This window comes from Miniopterus natalensis, chromosome 10 (genome assembly GCF_054644295.1).
Source record: "Miniopterus natalensis isolate mMinNat1 chromosome 10, mMinNat1.hap1, whole genome shotgun sequence".
In the NCBI taxonomy this organism is placed as follows: Eukaryota; Metazoa; Chordata; class Mammalia; order Chiroptera; family Miniopteridae; genus Miniopterus; species Miniopterus natalensis.
This window is the reverse complement of record NC_142090.1, coordinates 31,622,892-31,649,070: the sequence shown is the minus strand read 5'-3', so window position 1 is coordinate 31,649,070 and position 26,179 is coordinate 31,622,892. Positions and strand designations below refer to the sequence as shown.

Below are 26,179 nucleotides of genomic sequence, written 5' to 3'. Positions count from 1 at the left end.
TTACGTTGTGGACTTGAAGAACTCAATAAAAGAAAGGAAGAATTAAAGAGTAGAAGAAACAGAATAGAACAGATGGAAGAGAGAATTAGGAAGTTAGAAATCTAGAAATGACTCAGGAGGAAGACAGAAAACAGAATTTTAAAAAATAAACAAATGCTATAGGAACTATATGACTATTAGAAAGATCAATACAAGTATAATTGGTATACAAGAAGGAGAAGAGAGGAAGAATGGAACAGAGAGCCTATTCAAACAAATAATTGAAAAGTACTTCTCAAACATATAAAGAGCAGCATACTCAAATTCAGGAAGTTAAGAGAACACTGAATAATCTCAATGTAAAAAAAATCTAAAAGTAAAGAGACATTCTCAAATACATTAAAAATTAAGGACAAAAAAGTTCTCAAGGCAGCCAGGAAAAAATAAAGTCTATAACATAGTAACTATTACATGAACATCAGATATTTCAGCAGAACCATATAGTTAGGAGACAGTGCAATGAAATATTCAAAATATTGAAGGAGAGAAGTCACCAGCCAAGATTAATATATCCAGAAAGTTATCCTTTAGACATAAAGGAGAAATAAAGGTTTTCCAAACAAAAGATAAGGGAATTTACCACAAGACCTGCAATACAAGAAATGTTGAAAGGAGCTCTTCTACCTAAAAAAAATGATGAAATTGCATAAAATTATGAGTAAGATAACTAACAGAAAAACAGAAGTAGAAAATTACAACTCTAATTCAGAATAAGATATTAAATCCTTAATTATAACATGAAGGATAAAGAGGGAAAAGGCATTAAAAAAAAATATTATAATTCCTGTAATTTGGAATCAAACACAAGCCAAAAACAGGATAATTAGTGACAAAAAAACATAAGAAGAGGTGGAAAAGAACAAAACTTCCATTGGTGAATGAAGATGCAATTAGAAGAATAAGGACTTTGGATGTCTGAAACTTTTTTTTTAAAAAAGGAACATAATAGTAACCAAAAAATAAAAATGTAGAACTGAGATATGTAACATAAAAATAAAAGAAAATACCTTAGAAAACAACCAAAGAAAAACAGAAGAGAGAAACACAAGGAAATAAAAACACAAAGCAACTTGAGAATAAAATGTAGAATGGCTATAGTAAGTCCTCATATATCAATAAGAACACTCAACATAAATGAACTTAACTCACCAATTAAAAGGTACATTGTGTGGTCGGCACACAATGCAATATACAGACCATATATCATAGAAGTGGATATTTGAAATGTATATATTATTAAAAATAAAATAAAATAAATAATAAAATTAAAAAATAAAAGAAAAAATAAAAGAATTAGAACAAAAAGAAAACCCCAGAGTAAGTAGAAGGAAGGAAATGATAAAGATCAGAATGGAATTAAATAAAATAGAGACTAAAACAGCCATTATAAAAAAGTAATGATACCAAGAGCTACTTCACTGAACAGATAAGCAACATTAAAGAACTGCAAGCCAGACTCTTCTAGAAACAAGAGAGGACCCAAATAAAAAAAATCAGAAATGAAAAGGAGAACTAACACAACAGAAATACAAATAATTGTGAGAAAATGCTATGCCGAAAAACTGGAAAATCTGGGAGAAAGGGACAAATTCCTTGACATCCATAATCTTCCAAAACTGACTCGGGAAGAATAAGAAACTCTGAATAGATGAGTAAAAGCTAATGAAACTGAAGCAGAAATAAACTCAGAGCAAACAAAAGTCTTGGACTGGATGGCATCAAGGGAGTTTTACCAAATACTCAAAGAAAAACTACACCTATCCTCCTCACATTATCACAAAAAATTCAATTGAAGGAAGACTTTCAAGATCCTTTCATGGAGCCAGCATTCTACTAATTTCAAAACCAGGTCAAGACACTACAAAGAATGAAAATTATCTTCCAATATCCCTGATGAACATGGATGCCAAAATCCTCAACAAAGTATTAGCAAATCGGAATCAACCATATATTTAAAAGATTACTCAACAAGAACAAGTGGGATTTATACATGGGATGCAAGACTGGTACGATATTCAAAAACAAAATTGTTAAACATCACATAAAGATGATCAAATATAAAAATAATATGCTCATATCAATAGATGCACAAAAAACATTAAACAAAATCCAGGACTCAATTTTTTTCTTTTATTGTTCAAAACATTACCCATTTCTCTTTTTTACCCCATTGGCCCATTCAACCCTGCCCCACCCTCATCCCCAGTCCCTCAACACACCTTTGTCTGTGTCCTTGGGTTATGCATACATGCATATAAATTGTTCAGTTAATCTCTCCCCTTCTACCCACCCCGCACCCCTCCTTCTCTCTGACATTCATAAGTGTGATCCATGCTTCCATGTCATGGAATCTACATTTCATCAGTTTATGAAGTTCATTAGATTCCACATATAAGTGAGATCATGTGATACTTGTCTTTTCTGCCTGGCTTATTTGGCTTAGCATAATATTCTCCAAGTCCATCCATTCTGTCCCAAAGGGTACAAGATCCTTCTTCTTTACAGCTGCAGAGTATTCCATGGTATAAATGTCCCAAAGCTTTTTTACCCATTCATCTACTGATGGGCACTTGGGCTGTTTCCAGATCTTAGCTATTGTAAATTGCACTGCTATGAACATAGGGGTGCATATATTCTTTCTGATTAGTGTTTGAGGATTCTTAGGATATATTTCTAGAAGTGGGATCAATGGGTCAAAAGGCAGCTGGGTTTTTAATTTTAAGAGGAACCTCCATACTGGTTTCCATAGTGGCTGCATTCCCACCAGTCTGCATTCCCACCAGGGTTCCCATTTCTCCACATCCTTGCCAGCACATATCATTTGTTGATTTGTTGATGGAAGCAATTCTTACAGGCGTGAAGTGATAACTCATTCTGGTTTTAATTTCTATCTCCTTAATGATTAGGGACATTGAACATTTTTAATATGTCTCTTGGCCATTTGTTAGTCCTCTTTAGAGAAGGGTCTATTCAGGTCCTTTGCACATTTTTTAACAGGATTGTTTGTCTTCCTTTTGTTAAGTTGTATGACTTCATTATATGTTTTGGATATTAACCTTTTATCAGGTGTTTGGTTCGTTGGCAAATACGTTCTCCCAAACCATGGAGTTCCTTTTTATTTTGAGGATGATTTCTTTTGCTGAGCAGAAGCTTTGTAGTTTGACGTAGTCCCATTTGTTTGTTTTTTCTTTTGTTTCTGTAGCCCTAGGAGATGTACCAGTGAAAATTCCACTATGTGAGATGTCTGTGACGTTACTGCCTATGTTTTCTTTCAGGATTTTTATGGTTTCATGACTTACATTTAGGTCTTTTATCCATTTCGAGTTTATTTTTGTGTATGGTTTAATTTGGTGGTCCCTTTTCTTTTCTTTTCTTTTCTTTTCTTTTCTTTTCTTTTCCTTTCCTTTCCTTTCCTTTCCTTTCCTTTCCTTTCCTTTCCTTTCCTTTTCTTTTCTTTTCTTTCCCTTTCCCCTCCCCCTCCCCTCCCCTCCTCTCCTCTCCTCTCCTCTCCTCTCTTCTTTTTTTGCATGTAGCTGTCCAATTTTCCCAGTACCATGTATTGAAGAGACTGTGTTTACTCCATTGTATGTTCTTGCCTCCTTTCAAAAATATTAACTGACCATAATAGCATGGGTCTACTTCTGGGGTTTCTGTTCTGTTCCATTGATCTATATGTCTGTTGTACCAATACCACGCCATTTTGATTACAATGGCTTTATAGTAGAGTTTGATATCTGGTAAAGTGATCCCGATGACTCTGTTCTTCTTTCTCAAGATGGCTGTGGCTATTTGGGTCTTTGTTGGTTCCATATCAATTTTTGAAGTATTTGTTCTAGGTCTCTAGTGAAATACGCTGTTGGTATTTTTACAAGAATTGCATTCAATGTATAAATTGCTTTGGGTAGTATGGACATTTTAATGATATTAGTTCTTCCAATTCATGAGCATAGTATATTCTTCCACAGGTTTATATCTTTCTCTATTTCTCTTTTCAGTGACCTGTAATTTTTTGAGAATAGGTATTTTACATCCTCGGTTAAGTTTATTCCTAGGTATCTTATTTTTTTTACCTGCAATGGTAAATGGTATTATTTTTTTAGTTTGTCTTTCTGAGAGCTCATTGTTGGTGTATAAAAATACCAGATGTAAATTTTGTATCCATATACCTTGCAGAATTCATTTATCAAATCTAGTGGTGCTTTGATGGAGTCTTTAGGGTTTTCTATATATAATATCATGTTATCTGCAAATAATGACAGTTTTACTTCCTCCTTTCCAATTTGGATACCTTTTATGTTTTCTTTCTGTCTGATGGCTATGGCGAGGACTTCCAATACTATGTTAAATAAGAGTGCTGGAAGTGGACATCCCTGTCTTGTTCCTGTTTTTAAGGGAAATGGCTTTAGTTTTTGCCCACTGAGTATGATGCTGGCTGTAGGTTTGAAATAGAAGACCTTTATTATGTTGAGGTATGATTTCTCTATTCCTACTTTGCTGAGTTTTTATCACAAATTGGTGTTGGATTTTGATGAGTGCCTTTTCTGCATCTACAGATATGATCATATGATTTTTGTCATTCATTGTCTCTATGTGATGTATAACATTTATTGATTTGCGGGTGTTATTCCAGCCTGGCATCCCTGGAATAAATCCCACTTGGTCGTGGTGTATGATCTTTTTAATGTATTGCTGGATCCGGTTTGCTAGTATTTTGTTGAGGATATTAGCATCTATGTTCATCAGGGATATTGGCCTGTAATTTTCTTTCTTTGTGCTGATTTCATCTGGTTTTGGGATTAGGATGATGCTGGCCTCATAGAAAGTTTGGGAGTTTTCCCTCCTCTTGAATTTTCTGGAATAGTCGGCGAAGAATGGATGTTAATTCTTCTTTGAATGTAAATGCACCTGGTCCAGGACTTTTGTTGGCTGGGAGTTTTTTGATTACTGTTTCAATTTCATTAGTTGTGATCGGCCTATTCAGGTTTTCTGATTCTTCCTGGTTCAGCTTTGGAAGATTGTATGCTTCTAGGAATTTGTCCATTTCAACAAGGCTGTCCAGTTTGTTGGCATATAGTTGCTCATTGTACTTTCTTATGATCTTTTGTATTTCTGTTCGGTTGGTTATTATATTACCCCTGATTTTATTTATTTATTTGGGTCCTCTCTCTTTGTTCCTTGGTGAGTCTGGATAAAGGTTCATCAATCTTGTTTAACTTTTCAAAGGACAAGGTCTTGGTTTCATTGATTTTTTGTACTTTTCTTTTAGTCTCTATGTCATTAATTTTTGCTCTGATCTCTATTATTTCCTTCCTTCTACTTCCTTGGGGCTTTTCTTGCTGTTCTGGTTCTAATTCTTTTCGTTGTTGTATTAGATGGTAGACTAGAGCTTTTTCTTGTTTCCTGAGGTATGTCTATACTGCTATGAATTTTCCTCACAGGACTGCTTTTGCTGTGTCCCTTCGATTTTGGTTTGTTCTCTGTTCATTTTCATTTTTTCCCAGGAAGTGCTTGATTTTTCCCTTGATCTCATTGGTAACTCAGTCATTGTTTAATAACATGCTATTTAGCCTCCACGTATTTGAATATTTTTCAGTGTTTTTTATAGTGCTTGACTCCCAGTTTCATGGCGTTGTGAACCAAGGGGATGCTTGATATGATTTCAATCTTCCTGAATTTTTAGAGACTTGCCTTGGGCCCTAACATGTGGTCTATTTTTGAAAATTTTCCATGTGTACGAGAGATGAATGCGTATTCTGCTGCTTTAGGATGAAATGTTCTATAAATATCAATTAAATCCATTAGATCCAGTTTGTTATTTAAGGTCTGTGTTGCCCTGTTGATATTTTGTTTGATAATCTGACCAATCCTGACAGTGGGTTGTTAAAGTCACAAACACTATGATTGTGTTGATGTCGATTTCCACCTTAAAATCCACCAAGAAATTTTTTACATATTTAGATGCTCCTATATTGGGTGCATATATATTTTTAAGGTTTATTTCCTCCTGTTGGATTGATACCTTAAGTATTATGTAGTGGCCATCTTTGTCTTGTTATGGTCTTACTATTTTGTGAGAAATAAGTATTGCTACTCGAGCTTTTTTTGTTTTCATTTGCAAGGAATATTTTTTCCATCCCTTCACTTTTAGCCTGTGTGAATCTTTTGCTCTCAGGTGAGTTTCTTGTAGACAGCATATATTTGGGTTCTGTTTTCTTATCCACTCACCTACCCTATGTCTTCTGAATGGAGCATTTATTCTATTTACATTACAGGTAAGTACTGATAGATACTTATTTAATGTCATTTACTCCCTTTATGCTGATGTAGCTTTCTCTCAATATTTCTTCTTTTTTTTTAAGCAGTCCTTTTAGCATTTCTTGCAATGCTGGTTTGGTGGTATTGAACTCCTTTAGCCTTTTTTGGGAAACTCTTTATTTCACCTTCAATTTTAAATCATACCCCGGCTGGATAAAGCAATCTTACTTGCATGTTCTTGCTTTTCATTACTTTGAGAACTTCATGCCACTCCTTTCTGGCCTGAAGTGTTTCTGTTGAGAAATCAGCTGTCAGCCTTATGGGGGTTCCCTTGTAAGTCACTGTTTGTATCTCTCTTATAGCCTTTAATATTCTCTTTGTCCTTGACATTTGCCATTTTATTTATGATGTGTCTTGGAGTGGGTCTCTTTGGATGTTTCTTATTTGGAACCCTCTGTGCTTCCTGAACTTGTGTGGCTTCCTCCCTCACCAGCATAAGGAAGTTTTCTGTCATGATTTCCTCCACTAAGTTTTCTGTCCCTTGCTCTCATTCTTCCTCCTCTGGCATCACTGTGATGCGAACGTTATTTCACTTCATGTTGTCCCAAAGTTCCCTTAGACTGTCCTCATGCTTTTTAAGTGTTTTTTCTGTTTACTGCTGATTGTTTTTTTCTCCCTTATCTAAGTCACTTATTCTATCCTCTGCTTCACTGAGCCTGCTTTTAATTCCTTCCAGTGTATTCTTGACATCAGTTATAGTATTCTTCAATTCTGCCAGATTCTTACTGATATTTACTCTTTTTTCATGTTTTCACTAAGTTCCTCAACCTTTCCATTAAGTGTCTTCTTGTTCTCATTCATTTCCTTGAGCATGTTTATAACCATTACTCTGAACTCTATTTCTGATAACTTGCTTAACTCCACCTCATCAAGGTCTTTTTCTGGCAATTTCTCCCTTTCTTTAGTTTGAGGTTTCTTTGTCTCCCCATTTTGATGGCTCTCAGTGTTTGTATCTATATATTAGATATATTTGCAGTCTCCAAGTCTTATGGGGTGGGATTTGTAGCGTGTTTCCAGTGCACCCCAGAGGTGTGTTTTCCTTACACTTCTGAGCTTTTTGCTCTAGGCATATCCTTTTTGTGGGTGTCCCTTTTGTGGGTTCTATGTAATCTCCAGCTGTGATTTGGTCTAGACTGTTGTTGACTCATTCTTTGGAGGAGTCTCCTCTCAGTTTGGATAACAGTGTGTCTCAGCCCCAACCACATCGTGTAAGCTGTTATACGGGTGAAGACAGGGCAACGCAGTATATAAACAAACTGCTAAGAAACAAGCAGTATCTGACAAAAATAGCTTGACAATCCCAATGAAAACATCTGAAGTTGAAACAGAAGTGGGAGAGTGAAGTGAGAAGACAATGCTAAAGCAAAAAAAACTATGACAGAAAAAACAGAGAGAAATAAGGATATTATAGCTAATAGGAACGAAAATTAAAAAACTAATAATAAACTAAAATACAATGTAAAGAATAGAGAAGCTACTGGGAGATAAACGGGGCAGAGAAAAGATTTGGAAAGGGCAAGCAAAAAATTAAAGGCAGTACATAGGAACAGGATAATAGTTGAAAATGAAAAAATAAAAATACAATAAAGAGACAAACAGAAACTAACAATCAGACAAAAAGACAGGAATACAGAAGGGAGAAAAAGAAAAGAAAGAAAATGAAATTTTAAAAAGTTATGCCAGTGGAACAAGAAGAGAGAGAGGTAAAGCAAGGGGCAGGAGGGAGTCCAATAAGAGATATGTGGGAAACTATAGAGAAAAGCAGTAAATGTATGGGTTATAATATAATGTTCCAGCAATTAGGTAGAGAATATCAAGAAAATGTTGATATTAGAACAAAAGATAAAACAAAGAGGAGAAAAAAAAAAAAGCAAAGCAAAACAAAATTTAAAAAAAGATTAACTAAAAATTTTAAAAATTAAAAAAATTTAAAAAGAAAACATTTTTTCCCAGTTCTTTTTCCAAAGAAAAAAAAAGTCAATCAGGTATTTCATCTAGGCAGCTTATGTTGTCTGCAGCTCACTGTTTTATATACTGATTTCAATTCTCCTGGGAGCTACTTTTTTATCAGCCAATTTCAGGGGGTGTCCAGGTTTGGCTCTGGTGTCCATAGTAGTTGGCTGATCTAAGGCTCTCTGTGGCACACCTTCACTTGTTAGCTATTTTGCCTCCCCCTTGTGGTCACCTGGTCTAACGCCAGAGTCTTCTGAAGAGTCTTTTGGGTGCAGTCCAGCTAGTGTAGTTCAGGATATTTCTTCCTTTAATTAGAGGTTTCATTGTCAGGCACTCACGATTCAGAAGTTAGTCTCTGCTTCAAATCCAGCTCCTCATTCTCTATCCTATCCTCCAATTCTAGTTCCCCATGCAATGGCCTGCTGCAGTTTCAGATTTACTTCAGTCTGTTGCCTTTTCTGTATGGGCAGTTTCAGCAGCTTGTGCTCAGTGGGTTGGATTAAAAAACATTCTGGTGAGCACTTTTCTTGCCCAGCCCCCAGGGGAGGTTTTAAGCTGTTCCTCCAGCTCCCAAACAAGTCTCAAAGAGTCTTATTTTTGTAATGTCCTCCTGTGAGCTGCCGTTCTCCCTTACCCCTCAGCATCTTGCCCTGCGGGGGATATCGGGGGTTTCAGTGAGGTGAACCAGCCCCTTTCCTGTTGAGGGTGATGCTCCTAGCCTGCAGAAGAGGTAGGTATGCTCCGCTGCCCTTCGTTTCCCAGATCTGGTTGCCTGGTCGCAAGGGCGCATATTTCAAACACTCCACTGTGCAGACATAAATCCCACGTTCTGCTGGTCTGTCTCCCCAATGCAAGCCAGGAAGGTGGATGCCAGTTCAGCAATCAAAAACTCAAAATTGCACAAAGCAACACACAAGCAAAGAATCTACCCTGCAAGGTCCTGCGGCTGTCACGCCTAGTTACCAAGCAGGAGGGGTCAAAAAGTCAGCCCCAAAGAGCTCCCCTGCACTGCTAATCTCAGTAAAGCTGGGGCAGCTCCATGTGCACCACCACAGCACCCCCAGGGTTGGTCAAAAAACAAGAATTGCCCCAACAAGAGCTCAGGCGGCAGAAGGAAAACTCCCTCCCACAAGTAGCTCTAGTCCATCTCTGACGGTGGGAGGGCTCTCTTCCCCCTCCTCATGCCACACAGATTAAACGCTTTCTGGGGCTCAACACAATGCCTTACAGAAATGCAGAAGGTCTTTGTATGTGGCTGCTCAGTGCAGACCTCTGGTCCCTTTTTATTCAGGTGCCACAAACTTTGGGACTCCGTTTCTTATAGTAAGCACCCTGTGCAAAAGACACCTGTCGTGGCCACCATTAAAAGCTTTGTTTCACTAGGAAAGCGCAGTCCCCTCCTGGCATGCACACTGTTCCCCTTGGTCCCTCTGCCCTCCATGTGGGGCACTCCTTCCCTTCTTCGCTCGGGGTCTGAGACTGCAGCTTCTGGATGCCAGTCCACACTCCCAAGTGGAGGGAGCTTTGCAGCCTCCAAGCCTCGGGGCTCAGAGCACAGCAAAAGCTTCAGGGGGGACTCCCCCTTTCTACGCCCCCCTTCTTACCAAACTCTATGATGTTTCTTCAGTACTCCCTACTCGAAATATGTCCAGTCAGGTATGTTTCTCTGTTTTTTCCACACTGCTTACTCAGTATTTTAGCAGTAAATTGAGTCTGTGGCTGGGAGCAGGGGTGCTGTGGTTCTTCTCACATTGCCTCCCTCTTCTGAACCGACCAGCACTCATTTTTGATAAAAACTCTCAGCAAAGCAGAATGGAGGGATCATATATCAACATAATAAGGCCATATGTGACAAACCTACAGCCAACATCACACTCAAAGGACAAAATATAAAAGACTTTCCCTTAAGAACAGGAACAACAGAGGGACATACACTTTCACCACTCTTATTCAACATAGTACCGAAAGTCACCACAGAGATCCGACAAAACGAAAAACTAAAAGGCTTCCAAATTGGGAGAGAAGTAAAACTGTCATTATTTGCTGACAACATGTTATTGTACATAGAAAAGTTCTAAAGACTCCATCAAAAAAACACTAAATTTAATAAGTGAATTCAGCATAGTAGCAGAATACAAAATTAACACCCAGAAATCGATGGCATTTTTATACATCAACAATGATCTCTCAAGGAAAGAAACTAAAAAATCAATCCCATTTATCACTGCAACAAAAAAATTAAGATACTTAGGAATAAACTTAACCGAGGAGGTAAAAGGCCTATACTTGGGAAACCACAGGATATTGACAAAAGAAAGAGAGGTAGATACAAACAAATGGAAGAATATACCATGTTCAAAGACTGGAAGAGTTAATATCATTAAAATGTCCATACTACCCAAAACAATCTATAGAATCAATACAACTCCTACTAAAATATCAACAATATATTTTGTAAACCTAGAACAAATGCTGCAAAACTTTATATGGAACAAAAACAGACCTCAAATAGCCACAGCAGTTTTGAGAAAGAACAATGTAGGAGGGAATCACAGTACCAGATATCAAATTATACTACAAAGGCACTGTAAATAAAGCAAGCTGGTACTGGGATAAGAAAAGGCATACAGACCAATTGCATAGAACACGGAACCCAGAAATAGACCTAAGTCATTATGCTCAGTTAGCATTTGACAAAGGCGGCAGGAGCATATAATGCAGTAAAGACAGTCTGTTCCATATATGGTGTTGGGAAAATTGGACAGGTACATGCACACACAAAAAAGAAACTAGACCACCAACTTACACCACGCCCAAAAATAAACTCAAAATGAATAAAAGACTCAAATGTAAGTCGTGAAAGGATAAAAGCCCTAGAAGAAATGATAGGCAGAAAAAACTCAGACATCTCTCATAGCAATATGTTTGCAATACATCTCCTAGGCAAGGGAAACAAAGGAAAAAATAAACAAATGGGGCTACATAAAACTAAAAAGTTTCTGCACAGCAAAAGAAACCATTAACAAAATGAAAAGGGATCCCACCGTACAGGAGAACATATTTACCTGATAAGGATTAATTCCCATAATATATAAAAACTCATACAACTTAAGAAAAAGAGACAAACAATCCAATTAATAAATGGGAAAAGACCTAAATAGACATGTCTCCAAAAAGGACATTCGAACAGCCAAGAGACAGATGATGATCAAAGTCACTAATCATCACAGAGATGCAAATTAAAACTACAATGAGGTATTACCTCACACCTGCCAGAATGGCTACCATCAACAAATCAACGAACAACAAGTGCTAGTGACGATGTGGAGAAAAGGGAATCCTAGTATATGGCTGGTGGGAATGTGGACTGGTGCAACCACTATGGAAAACAGTATGAAGCTTCCTCAAAAAATTAAAAACTGAACTGCAATTTGACCCAGTGATCCCACTTCTAGGAATATATCCTAAGAATCCCAAAAACATCAATCAGAAAGAATATATGCACACCTATGTTCACAGCAGCACTATTTATAATAGCTAAGACCTAGAAATAGACCAAGGGCCCATCAGTAAATGAGTGGATAAATAAGCTGGGGTACATATCCACCATGGAATACTATGTATCTGTAAAAATGAAGGACCTCTTACCCTTTGAGACAGCATGAACGGACCTGGAGAGTATCATGCTAAATGTAATAAGCCAGTCAGTGAAAGACAAGTGTCACATGATCTCACTTATATGTGGAATCTAATGAACAAAATAAACTGACAAACATAATAGATCCAGAGACAATGAAGCATGGAACAGACTAAGGAACCTCAGAGAGAAGGGCAGAGGTAAGGGGTAAAGTCGGGGTGGGAAGAGATTAAGAAAATAACATAGGCATAAATGCATAACCCATGGACACATACAATAGTGTGGTAGGCCTGGGAGGTTGAGGAGGGATGGAGGGGGTCAATGGGAAAAATGGGGGGATATCTGTAATACTTTTAACAATAGAGATAAGTTTAAAATTTAAAAAACAGTTGAAAAAAAACTATGAGACATAAAAAGAAAAAATACTAAAATGTGGTCCATACTCAAGAAAAATAACAGTGAATAAAAACTGACTACTAGCTCCAAATGAGACCAAATGTTGGATTTAGCAGACTTCAAATCAGGTATTATCAAAACATTACAAAAATTAAAGGAACCGTGTTTACAGAATTAAAGGAAAACATGTCAATGACTTAAATAAGGTAATCTCAACAATGAAAAGAGAGACTATAAAAAAGAACCTAATAGAAATTTGGGGGGGAGGTCAAGATGGCAATAAAGTAGGTGGATCTTTCTTCCATCTCCTCCTAGAACCAAAATGGAAATAAAACTAAACTGAGTAATATTCATCCTGAATTGCCTACTGAAGAATAGCTGAAGAGACATATAACAAAGGAGTGCAGAAACCAATTCCAGACTGGTAGGAAGGGCAGTCATGAGAGGGACTAGCCCTGTACCCACAGACGGGTTTTCCTCAGTGGTTAGAGCCTACAATGAGAAGGGATATTTCAGCTGTTGGAGGGTTTTTTCCCTGAGAGGAGCAAGATGCAGACTCAAGACTGGGCTCCCAAGCCTCCAGCATCAGAGCCAAGAATAGCGACACACACACACCATCCAGCCATGAAAGGTAGCAGGGCTTCTATCTGCCAGGGAGAGGAGCCTGTCAGCGATAAAGCCACATTTAAAGAAAACAAAACACAAACACACACAAAACAAAAAAAAAAACAGCACAGGGTTTCCTTTACAACCACTCACCCGAGGCTTCAGTGGAAGGAGGGCGAAGTAAACTGGAATCGCCTGTGGTGGGAGCCACTGGGAGGAGATGTGGAAAAGCAGTGGTTGGGAGACCTGGGCTGGGTTATTACCCACCCCCATACTGCAGCAGCCATTTTTTTCTGACAGGTGCAAGCCCATCCCAGCAGCAAGAGGCTGAGGAAAGGCAAACAGCATGCCCTCAGGAATACAGATCGATCCACGTTAAGGAATCCTACTTTCTCCACCCAGTATCTTGACCCCTGCTGAGGAAGCAGAAGCAGAAGCCAAGCCTATGGGTCTGAACAGTCTCAGGGGGCATCTGTGACTTGCTCTGGGGTAGGGCCATTACCCCCACTGTCCTGGGAACCTGACTGGTGCTTCCCCCTCACTGGAGAGCTGAAAGAAATTCCTGGCTTCCAGCAGACTCCACCGAATTGCATACAGAGAGCTGCACCATGCTGAGATCAGAGAAATATTTCGGGACAGACTCAGAAGTGTGGCTCTGGGACAGGCAAACACACCCACCACCTTACCTCAAATCTGAAAGGCATTTCACCTTGTGGAAGACCCAGAAGTGTGACCCACCCGATTCTGCCAAAAGCGCTTTCAGAAACAGCCTTTTCAGTGACTAAGTCTGGCAGCTGACCAGCAAGTGGAGGAGGGCTGAGGTGGATCCCAGGTTCCTTGGGACATTTGCTGACCTGCTCCTCAGCCCTGTGCTGCTAACAAGTTGGCACTAATGCGCAGCTTGGACCCTCCTGTGTGCAGCCAAGCCCTCTGGAGATAACCACAAACTGTGGATCACTGTGACGTTCCACAGCGATCTGTGACATTTCCAACAGATTGCCGAGAGCCAAATGTGGACAGCTTCTGACAGTAGCTAGCACCAAAGTACCTCCTGGAAGGCCCAGAAGTGGCACACAAAACAGCCTCAGTCAACATAAGAGTAGGATCCAAATGGAGCTCTCAGGAAGCACTGAACTCTGCTGAGAAAAACCCACTCCACTTTTTTTTTTCATTTTTGCATTATATTCTTTATTTTTTATTGCTTTGTTATTATTTTTGTCCCTCTTTTTATTTCATATCTCTATTTTTCTCTTTATTTTTCTTACTCTATTTTTTTCTCCTTCTACTGTTTATTTTTTCTTTCTTCTTCCTCTTTTTTCCTTCCTCTTTATTTTTATACCATTTTCCTTTTCCTATTCTTTATTCTTACATTTTCATCTCCCTTCTTTCCATTCATATTCTTATTTTTTCCCTTTTTTCCCTCATGTTTTTAATTTTCTTTTCTTTCATTCTTCTTATCTTTCATCTTTCCTAATTCTCTTTTCTTTTATGGTTGTTTTTGTTGTTGTAGGGGTCTTTTGTATGTTTCTGTTTTGTTTCTTGTTTTGTTCTGCCAGCACCTGCACAAAAGCTCACACAGAGGTCAGGGTTGAGCCTCATAGTCAGCCAGTCTGATGGGAGATACAACCCACAAATTGGACAACAATAATTAAGACCCAATACAAAAGGAGAACCCAGATAACCCACAAAAGGGACATTCTTGGAGCACCCAGCTCAGGAGATCAAAGAGACTGCACCACTGGGTCCCACAGGACACAATGCATAAGGCCACCCCATGAAGACAGTGAGGCATAGTAGTTATATCTAATACATAGGAAAAAAACCAGTAAGACAGCAAAAATGAGGACACAAAGAAACAGCCCCCAAACGAAAGAAAAGGAAGAAGCTCCAGAAAAAGAACTAAGTGAAATGGAGGCAAGCAGTTTATCTGATATAGAGTTCAAAGGAATGGTTATAACAATGGTCAAGGAACTTAGTGAGAATTAAAAGAAACATATGGGGAACTAGAATAGGATGAAAAATGACATAGAAACCATGAAGAAGAACCATTCACAAATGTAGAAAACCATATCTGATATCAAGAATACACTGGAAAGCCCTTGCCAGTTTGGCTAAGTGGTTAGAGCGTAAATCTACGGACTGAAAGCTCTCGAATTAAATTTCAGTCAAGGGCATATACCTGGGTTCTAGGCTAGACCACAGCCCCAATTGGGGCATGTAAGGGAAGCAACCAATCGATGAGTCTCTATGGATGTTTCTCTCTGTCTGTCTGTCTGTCTCTCTCTCCCTCTCTTCCACTTCTGAAAAACAATGGAAAGAATATTCTCAGATGAGAGAAGAAAAAAAAATGAAAACACTGGAAGGAATTAAAAGTAGAATGAATGAAGCAGAGGATGGAATCAGTGATTTGGAAGACAAAGTAGAAAAAAACACACAATTAGAGTAGAAAAAGAAAATTTAAAAAGGAGTATAGTTTGAGGGAACTTTGGGACAACATCAAGTGTACCAACATCCGCATCATAGAAGTAAGAGAAGAAGGATGTGAGCAAAAAACAGAAAACCTGTTTAAAGAAATAATGACAGCAATATTCCCTAACTGGTGAAGGGAAAGTCACACAAGTTCAGGAAGCACAGGGAATCACAACCAAGACAAATCCAAAGCAGACCCACAACAAGACACATCATAATTAAAATGAAAAACTTTGCCCAGCCAGGAGTGGCTCGCTCAGTGGTTGAGCGTCGACCTAGGATCCAGGCGATCGGGGTTCGATTCCTGGTCAGGGCACATGCCCGGGTTGTGGGATTGATCAATGACTCTCTCATCATTGACATTTCTATCTCTCTCTCTCCCTCTCCTTTCCTCTCTCTGAAATCAATAAAGATATATTAAAAAAAAAAAAATGTTCTTTGAAAAAAAAAATGAAAAAGTTTAAAGACAAAGAAAGAATCTTACAGGTAGCAAAAGAGAGACAGAAAGTTGCCTACAAAGGAGCTCCCATTAGACTTCCAGCTGATTTCTCAAAAGTAACACTTCAGGCCAGAAGGGAGTGGCATGAAGTATACAAAGTACTGAAAAATAAGGACCTGAATCTAAGACTGCTCTATCCAGAAAGGCTATCATTTAAAATTGAAGGTGAAATAAAGAGCTTCCCAAACAAAAAGAGGTTAAAGGAGTACATTACCACCAAACTAGCATGGCAAGACATGTTAAAGAGACTGCTGTAAGAAGAAGAAAATGAGAGAGAGAAACATAGGTATGAAGAAAAACAATAAATAAGGCCATATCAATAATAACGTTAAATGTAAGTGGACTAAATGGTCCAATCAAAACAAGGTAGCTGAATGAATAGAAAGCATGAACCATATATATGCTGTCAATAAGAAACCCACGTCAGAACTAAGGATTCACACAGGATGAAAGTGAAGGAATGAAAAAGAAAATTCCATGCAAATAGAAACAAAAAAAAATCTGGATTAGCAATACTCATATCTGACAATACAGACTTCTAAACAAAGGCCATAAGAAGAGACAAAGGTCACTACATAATACTAAAGGGTTTGATCCAATAAGAAAATACAACCTATGTAAACATGTACACACCCAACATAGGAGCAAACTACAGATATAAAAAAACTCAAGGTGGACTTTAAAGGTGAGAAAGACAGCAATAGTCATAGTTGTGAACTTTAACACCCCAATGACATCACTACATAGATCTTCCAGACATAAAATCAACAAGGAAAAAGAGACCTTAAATGACACACTACATCAGATGGATTTAATTGATATTTACAGAACATTTAATACCAAAATAAACATTCTTCTCAAGGGTACGTGGCACATTCTCAAAGACAGACTACATATTAAAACACAAAATAAGTCTTAATAAATTCAGTAAGACAAATCATATCAAGCATCTTCAAGATCAGAGCAGATATAAATGACACAGAGTCTAAAAAAACAATACAAAAGATCAGTGAAAACAAGAGTTAGTTCTTTGAAAAAATAAATATTGATGAACCTTTTGCCAGACTTATCAAGAAACAGAGAGAGAGGACCCAAATGAATAAAAGTACAAATGAAGGAGGTGAAGTAAAAACTGACATCACACAAACACAAAGGATTCAAAGAAAATACTATGAACAACTATATGCCAACAAACTGGTCAAACTGGGTGAATTGGACAAATTCCTAGATACACACAATCTTCTAAAACTCAATCCAGAATAGTCAGAAAACCAGAATAGGCCAATAACAACTAATGAAATTAAAGTAATAATGAAAAAATTCCCAGCAAACAAAAACCCTGGACCAGATCGCATCACAGGCAAGTTATTTCAAACATTCAAAGAACCAATACCTATTCTCCTCAAAACAGTCCAAAAAATTCAATAGGAAGGAAGAATTCCAAGCTCTTTTTACAAGGCCAGCATTATCCTAATTCCAAAACCAGATAAAGACAGTACAAAGAAAGAAATTACAGGCCAACATCTCTGATGAACACAGATGCTAAAATCCTCAACAAAATATTAAGAAATTGGAACCAGCAATACATTAAAAAGATCATATATCATGACCAAGTGGGAATTATTACAAGGATGCAAGGCTGGTAAAATATTCACTAGTCAATAAATGTAATACATCACATAAACAAAATGAAGGATAAAAATAACTATCATAGATGCATAAAAAGCATTTGATAAAATCCAACATTCATTTATGATTAAAACTCTCAACAAAGTGGGAATAGAGAGATCTTACCTCAACACAATAAAAGCCATGTATGACAAACCTACAGCCAACATTATACTTGAGGGACAAAAACTAAAAGCATTTCCCTTAAAATGAGGTACAAGACAGGGATGTCCACTTTCAACACTCTTATTCAACATAGTACTGCAAGTTCTAGCCACAGCAATAAGACAAGAACACATTAAAGGCATCCAAGTTGGAAAGGAGGAAGTAAAACTGTCATTATTCACAGATGACATGATACTGTACACAGAAAACCCTAAGGACTCCACCAAAAAACGAGATTTAATAAATGAATTTGGCAAAGCAGTAGGACACAAAATTAAAATTCAGAAATCAATGTTATTTTTATACATCAATAATGACCTCTTATATAGAGAAACTAGAAAAACAATCCCATCTACCACTGCAACAAAGAAAATAAGATACCTAGACACAAACTTAACCATGGAAGTAAAAGGCCTGCACTTGGAAAACTACAGTACATCGGGGGTAAAAAAACAGAGGAAGATATAAAGATATGGAAGCATATACCGTTCATGGATTGGATAAATTAACATCATTATACTGTCTATACTACCATAAGCAATCTAAAGATTCAATGCAATCCCTATTAAAATTCCAACAGTATATTTCACAGATCTTGAACAAATATTGCAAAAATTTATATGGAACCAAAAAAGACCCCAAATAGCCTCAGCAATCTTGAGAAAGAAGAACGGAGTTGGAGGGATCACAATACCAGATATCAAACTATACTACAAAGCCACTGTAATCAAGAACAGGCATATAGATCAATGGAACAGAACAGACACGCCAAAAATCGACCCATGCCAAGATGGTCAATTAATATTCGACAAAGGAGGCAAGAACATAGAATGGAGTAAAGATAATGTCTTCAATAAGTAGTGTTGGGAAAACTGAACAGGTACATGCAAAAAAATGAAATTAAACCACCAACTTACACCATACAGAAGAATAAACTCAAAATGGATTAGCAACTTAAGTATAATTCGCAAAACTATGAAAATCATTTAAAATAACACAGGCAGTGAAATCTCAGATACCTCATGCAGCAGTATTTCCACCAATACATTTCCCAGGGCAAGAGAAACAAAGGAAATAAATAAACAAATGGGACTATATCAAACTAAAAAGCTTCTACACAGCAAAAGAAACAACCAACAGAATGAAAAGGTAATCCATTGCCTGGGAAAACATATTTGGCAATGATACATCTGATAAGGGGTTAATTTCCAAAATATACAAAGAACTCCTACAACTCAACACCAGGAATCCAATTAAAAATAGGAACAGGACCTAATTTGACACTTCTCCAAAGAGGACATTCAGATGTCCAATAGACATGAAAATATGCTCAATGTCACAAATCATTAGAGATGCAAATTAAAACTACAATGAGGTATCACACCTGCCAGAATGGCTACTACCAATAAATCAACAAGTTCAGATGAGGATGTAGAGAAAAAGGAATCCTAGTACACTGCTGGTGGGAATGTAGACTAGGGCAGCCACAGAGGAAAAGAGTATGGAGTTTCCTCAAAAAATTAAAAATGGAGCTGCCTTTTGACCCAGTGATCCCACTTCTGGGAATATATCCTAAGAATCCCAAAACACCAATGAGAAAGCATATATGTACCCCCATATTCACAGCAGCATTATTTACAGAAGTTAAGATCTAGAACCAGCCCAAGTGCCCATCAGTAGACAAGTGGATAAAAAAGCTGAGGTACATTTACACAATGGAATACTAAGAGGCTATAAAAAAGGACCTCTTACCCTTTGAGACAGCATAGATGGACCTAGAGATTATTATGCTAAGCAAAATTAGCGAGTTAGAGAGAGACAAATATCATATGATCTCACTTATATGTGGAATCTACAGAACAAAATCAACTGAAGAACAAAACAGGTGAAGAGGCATGGATTTATGGAACAGAACGACCGATCTCAGAGGGGAGGTGGTAGAGGGTAAGGGAAGAGACTAACCAAAGAACATATATGCATAACCCATGGATACAGACAATAGTATGGGGAACGCCTGAGGTGGGGCAGGGGCTGGGTGGAGAAGGACAAATGAGGGGAAAATGGGGAGATCCGTAATACTGTCAACAATAAATTTTTTTTAAAAAGCTGTCTTCTTTGAACATGAGAACTTTACGTGTAATCTTTCTAAAATGGAATTTAATAAATTTTATAGTTTGTAACACTTTACATAAAAAATCCTAGGGTTGACATTTTCTATATGTACCTATTTTTGATAGCAATATAACTATTATTTCTTATACTGGTAAATGTTTATAAATATTCATAATGCCTGAGTTACAGGGTATTTAGTTAGTCATCATGCTTTGTAAGCTTTGTAGTAACCTTTAAATAAAGGTAAAGATGTGTTATCTTTTCCTACTGAACTAATCAAAGGTATGTTAATTTTTCAATATCGTTGCTTTTAATTAACTAGATAATATTTTCAATACTGAAAATAACCAAAGGTTATTTTGTTAACATCTACAGATTTCAAATTGTTTTAAGAGGGTACTTAACTTTATTTTCATGGTTAACTTTCAGTATCTATCAAGACTATTTCTAGAATTACTCAAGTTTAGCATTTTCAAGAGATTAATAAAATATAATTTGAAACCACAAATGTATTCTGGTACTAGGGTATTTAAATAATTTTCACAGTACTAATAATTAACTGGATCATAATATTCACGTACTTATATGTATATATACACAATGGAATACTATTTAGCCATAAAAAAGATGGAAATCCTGTTTTGCAACTACATGGATGAACCTTGAAAGCATTATGCTAAGTGAAATATGTCAGAGAAAGACAAGTACAGTATGATCTCAATTCTATGTGGAATCTAAAAATATCAAACTCAAAGAAACAGATCAGACTTGTGAATGCCAGAGTCAGGGGGTGGGGGATGTAGTGGACAGGTGGTGAAAGGAACAAACTTTCAGTTATAAAGATAAGTAAGTTCTGGGGATGTAATGTAAAACACGATGACTATAGTTAACAATACTGTATTACATATTTAAAAGCTGCTAAGACAGTAGGCCTTAAAAGTTCTCATCATATGAAAAACAGTTATAATTGTATGATGTGAGGAATGTTAACTATTTCAGGCGATGGATGTTATCTAAACTTATTGTGGCAACTATTTCACAATATATACACATACTGAATCATTACATCATACACCTTATACTTATATAATAGTATATATTAATTATATCTCAGTAACACTAGAAAAACACTCATGTACTTATTAAATAAAATTTGTGCCTATATACATACACTGATTACAACCAGGCAGATTTTCCTATGAAGAGTAAAATAATGACAACTGGTTCTATTAGTAATCTTTCATTATTCCTTATTTCTGATTTCTTAGTGGATAGCAAACAATTTAATTGAATTTTCCTATTTTGATTCTTTGCATTACCATAAACACAATTATTATAACATTTAATAAACTATTCTTTCTCATTTTTGGTGAGGACAATCTCTGTTAGAGAAACACTAGTTTTCCTAATAATATTACAGGTTTGTACTTCTCAGCCTAACGTATTACCAGAGGAGCAAGCATACTGCCCACTATTTGGTATAAACCATCACACTATTTTACATTATTAACATAGCTACCCAGGATAATGTTAGCAAATAAAGTAGAAAAGTATACTCACTCAGTTATAATTTCAGAATTTGTAAAGTTGAGGTTGGTTAAATGACCTTCAAGTTTAGACCGTTCATGTGTATTTAAGGCTGGAGTGGTCTTAGTGGCAAGTACAGCTCTTTTTTTATCTTTTTCAAGCGCTTTTCTCTTTCCACCATTTTGGAAATATTCTCTGCAAATACTACAAAGCAAAATAAAGTTATATTTAAAAACACTAAGTATGAATATAAAATGAAATGAAGAAACATTAACCTTTATTAATCAAAATGGGACACTTTAAAATTACAGATTCCTATTTTTAAAATGTCACATAGAGGCTGAGTTTGAGAATCTTGTAGCACTTTCACACATTTTTAAAATTACTATATACAAAGCACAAACATAGATTATGTTGAATAAATAAAAAAGTATGTTTTTTAGGAGTACAGATGTATCTATATATATGGCTGAACTTTATTCTTAACTGAAACGTAAGTTCCTCCAGAAACCTTTAGATAATTCTGCTATTCAGCTACTACACACAAAAAGAATAGTAGTCACAGTTAATTCTGAGCCACTTATGCTGGTATTAGACAAATATCCCAACAGTTGTTTTCCAGATCCATTCTGGTTTATGAAAGTCAGGTTGTCAACACATTCAGAATCATTTATCTTCTTATATGCTCTGAAAAAAGGGTATAAAAATCTAGTTTAGGTAAAAATAGTATCATTTCATAAACATATACATTCAAAGAGAACAAAGGTTTAAACACAGTAGTGGTTTTTATAACACTTGAAAATTATTTCTGTGTATAAAGAGATTATTCCTGCTAGTCCCAATTCCTATACTATTAAAATGCAGATTTTTCAAGATGTATCATTTTAAACTCACATAGTATAAGCCATATCAGGTTGCTATACAGAATCAGAAACTGATGACTGGCAAAAACTTAAACAATTTTTTTTGTATCTAATATAATTTTAGGGTGAATATAGTAGGATAACATGTCTGGGTATATAATAGGACAATGAACATGAACCATAGAATCAACTCCAACACTTATTAGCTATCAAAGCCAAGAAATCTAACAGAAAAAAAGGCTAGTAAGACCTAGCTCTGGCCCTTAAGCTCATAATTTAATAGGAGATACATACTTAAAAACAATTAACTGATATACTTATCAAAGCTTCTTAACATGGAGAATGGAATCTAAAATATGCTTTCTTTTTAAATTCTTAGAATAAATCACATTATTATAACATATAGTTCAGACTTTGAACAAAGCTAGGTTTTTTTTGTTCCATAAACACTCCTTGGTGAAGTTCCAAAAACACATGGTAAGAAAAGTAAGAATTAATTTATAACTGATTCCTGCAAGTAGAACTATGGGTCTAAGGGAACAATACCCAGTTCTCCTCACACTAAACAGTATGCTATTAGTTCAACCTCAATTTTTATAGGTATCTATTATTTAAGACTTCTTTAACTTCTCCTATTGAGATTAAGGGCTTTTTGTTTGGTTGTTTATTTCTGTTAATCCTCACCCGAGGATATTTTTTCCATTTATTTTTTTTAGAGAGAGTGGAAGGAAGGGGAAGTGATAGAGAAAAAAACATCGATTAGAGACAGGCTTATCGGTTGGTTGCCTCCCACATATGCCCTGACCAGGGCCAGAGTTTGAACCTGCAACCAACGTAGGCATGGGCTGATGCTCTAATCCAGGGGTGGGGAACCTTTTTCTGCCAAGGGCCATCTCGATATTTATAACATCATTCGAGGACCATACAAAAGCATCAATTTAAAAATTAGCTCTGAAAAAAGCTCCCAGATTTATTGAATTTCAAGTCCCGCCTTCGGTTGCCTTGGCAGGATGAGACCAAATGATTTCATAGGCTGCTCTAACCACTGCTCTAGGGTGAGATTTCATTTTAACTCTGATTACATACAGGAGTTGAAAGGTATTCATCATTAATTAAACATTTATTAAGTACCTATCATGTACTAGGTACACAGGTGACGGAACAACAAATTGAAGAAGGCACAGCTGCCTTCAAGGAGCTCACACTAGTAAAGGAGACAAACAATTTATATAACAATAGAGAAATACAGTTAATAAAGATAAAATACAATTGATAAATACCTAATCCACTCTAAAATCATCAATATAAGATGACTTTTGAAAACTGAGTAGGAATAAATACGGCAAGGAAGAACATTAGTTAAGGAAAGAAGTGCTTTCCTGGCAGAGAGAATGGCATGAACAAAAGCATGAAAGAAGAAAGCAGCCTGGATCCTACAGAGATGGGTATCAGTTCAAAGTACATGAAATTTAAAGTGACAGGCAGAAAATGGATGGATGGATGGATGGATGGATGGATGGATGGATGGATGGATGGATGGACTCACAAGTGAAAAGGCCCTGAGGCCAGCACAAATATACAGAGAAGTAAGAAAGCTTCTGATCATGTAAGACCCACAGGCCAATTTAGAAATGTAGCCTAATTTATTCCTATTCAGTTTTCAAAATTCATCTTATTAGAGTTACGGAAATGTTCTATATCTTGATATTGTTAGTGGTTACGTAAGTATAAACAACTGTCAATACCAACTAAATTGGTACACTAGAATGGGTATATTTTATTGTATATAAATTAAATCTCAGTAAAGTTGATTTAAAAAAATGGAGCCGTTATCGCCTTGGAATTAATACTAAAAATAATACCTCTAGCATATAACATTTTAAAAGGCATGAAACACAAAAGTAAAGAGCTTGCTTACCTTTCTATTAGGTAGAACTATATATAATTGCATATATTCAATAGTTCTTAAGTCACAAAAATTGCAATTTTATATGGTTCAATCTCATAGTTATCTAGAAACTTGACAAAAAAAATATTTTAAAAAGGCCTAGAGCCCGGCCGGGCATGGCTCAGCGGTTGAGCACTGACCTAGGATCCAGGAGATCAGGGTTCGATTCCTGGTCAGGGCACATGCCCGGGTTGCGGGCTCAATCAATGACTCTCTCATCATTGATGTTTGTGTCAATCTCTCTCTCCCTCTCCTTTCCTCTCTCTGAAATCAATAAAGATATATTAAATAATTAATTAATTAATTTTACTTAATTAATTAATTAAATAAAAAGGCCTAGAATCCAGGTAGTCTTATAGGATAATAAGGGCCATTTAAATTCCAGTATTCCTATACACTTTTCCAAAAAATATACAGATCATTAGGAAGGGAAATAAAACTACACATAGTTCCCATCTATGGCATAAGTAGGAAACAGAATAAATAGCATTTCATTTTACATGTAATTGGGAAATAAAAATATGAGGCAAACTGAGTTGGCTTTGGAGCCACCCAAAGTACAGAGTCAGAAGAGGACTCTAAATGAGAGGAAGTTCTGATGGGGTCTTAGAGGTGAGGTGGCAAAAACCAGATACACAAGCTAAGGTTCACCACCAAATGAGGGTCCAACTCAACACAGGGAAATCTTAAGAAGAGATTTGGGAAACAGTGAATCAAAGCATTAGCTATGGAATGGTCAAAAGAAAGGAGCCTGAAAATTACATTGGAAAAGCTGTCGACAAAGGTGAGAGCCTTGAGAGGATTTTGTTTCAGGGGGAGAAAAGAGGCACCTCGAAAAAAGGAGGTATCTCTGGAGGCATGATGATAAAGGGAAAAAATAAAGCAATTAAGGATAAAGAGACTACTGATACGTTATAACCTACACAGAATTAAAAAATCCCAAATCATACCAAAAAAGTACAATATTGATTAAGGGAACTCCACTTCTGTATTTGTACCGATCAAGCAAGATTCTTTGGAATTAAGAAACAAAGTAGGCCACCCAAACCCTTACCTACACATCTAAAGACACTTCAGCATAACAGACAAAATACATAAAAGAAATGTCCAATGAATCTAGCAATCATACAAGTTTCTATTGAAAGGGAAGAGAAAGACAAAACTTGTCAACAGATAGACTACTACTTGCCTGTAAAAAAAAAAAAAGGAGGAAATCTTACCTTTTGAAACAGCATGGATGAGTATTATACTGGAGAGTATTATACTAAGTGACACTTAGAGAAAGACAAATACCATATGATTTCATTTACATGTAGAATCTAATGAACAAAATAAACAAACAAAATAGAAATAGACTCATAGATACAGAAAACAGACTGACAGCTGTAAGAGGGGAGGGGTGTTGACGGGACTGAGTAAAAAGGTGAAGGGATTAAGCAAAACAAAAACAAAAACAAACTCATAAGCACAGACAACAACAGTATGGCGATAACCAGAGAGAAAGGGGGGTGGGGGAGGTAGAACAGGGTAAAGGGAAGGATTAATGGTGACAGAAGGAGATTTGGCTTTGGGTGGTGAACACACAACACAATATACAGATGCTGTACTATGGAATTGTACGCTTGAAACCTAAATAATTTTATTAACTAATGTTACAGCAATAAAAATTCTCAAAAATACAGAGAACAAAAATAGACATGAGAAGAAACCTGTGACATAACACTTCAATATTAATTACATATAATTAAATACATAACTGTAAGTATGAAAGAAAACATCACATTTAAAATTTTTAAATAACACAATGAATAAATGGAGAGCTATGCCATGAATATAGACAGAAAGGCTCAATATTGTCACAATGTCAGTTCTTGACAATCAAAATCATGGCAAATTATTATGCGGATATTAACAAACTGATTCTAAAGTTCATATGGAGAGGCAAAAGACCCAGAAATAGCCAAAACAATATTAAATGAGAA

The 26,179-nt window shown here is 36.5% G+C and overlaps 1 protein-coding gene across 2 annotated transcripts in view; it reads right to left on the bottom strand.

The window, feature by feature from the left end:
• Nucleotides 1-26,179, bottom strand: part of SAMTOR (S-adenosylmethionine sensor upstream of mTORC1) — a 196,612-nt gene that overhangs the window by 108,037 nt on the left and 62,396 nt on the right. For both annotated transcript variants that reach the window (XM_016204591.2, XM_016204592.2), the window contains exon 3: nt 21,420-21,590. In XM_016204591.2, coding sequence (XP_016060077.1) covers nt 21,420-21,590 — 171 coding nt within the window. The remainder of the gene's footprint in view (nt 1-21,419; nt 21,591-26,179) is intronic.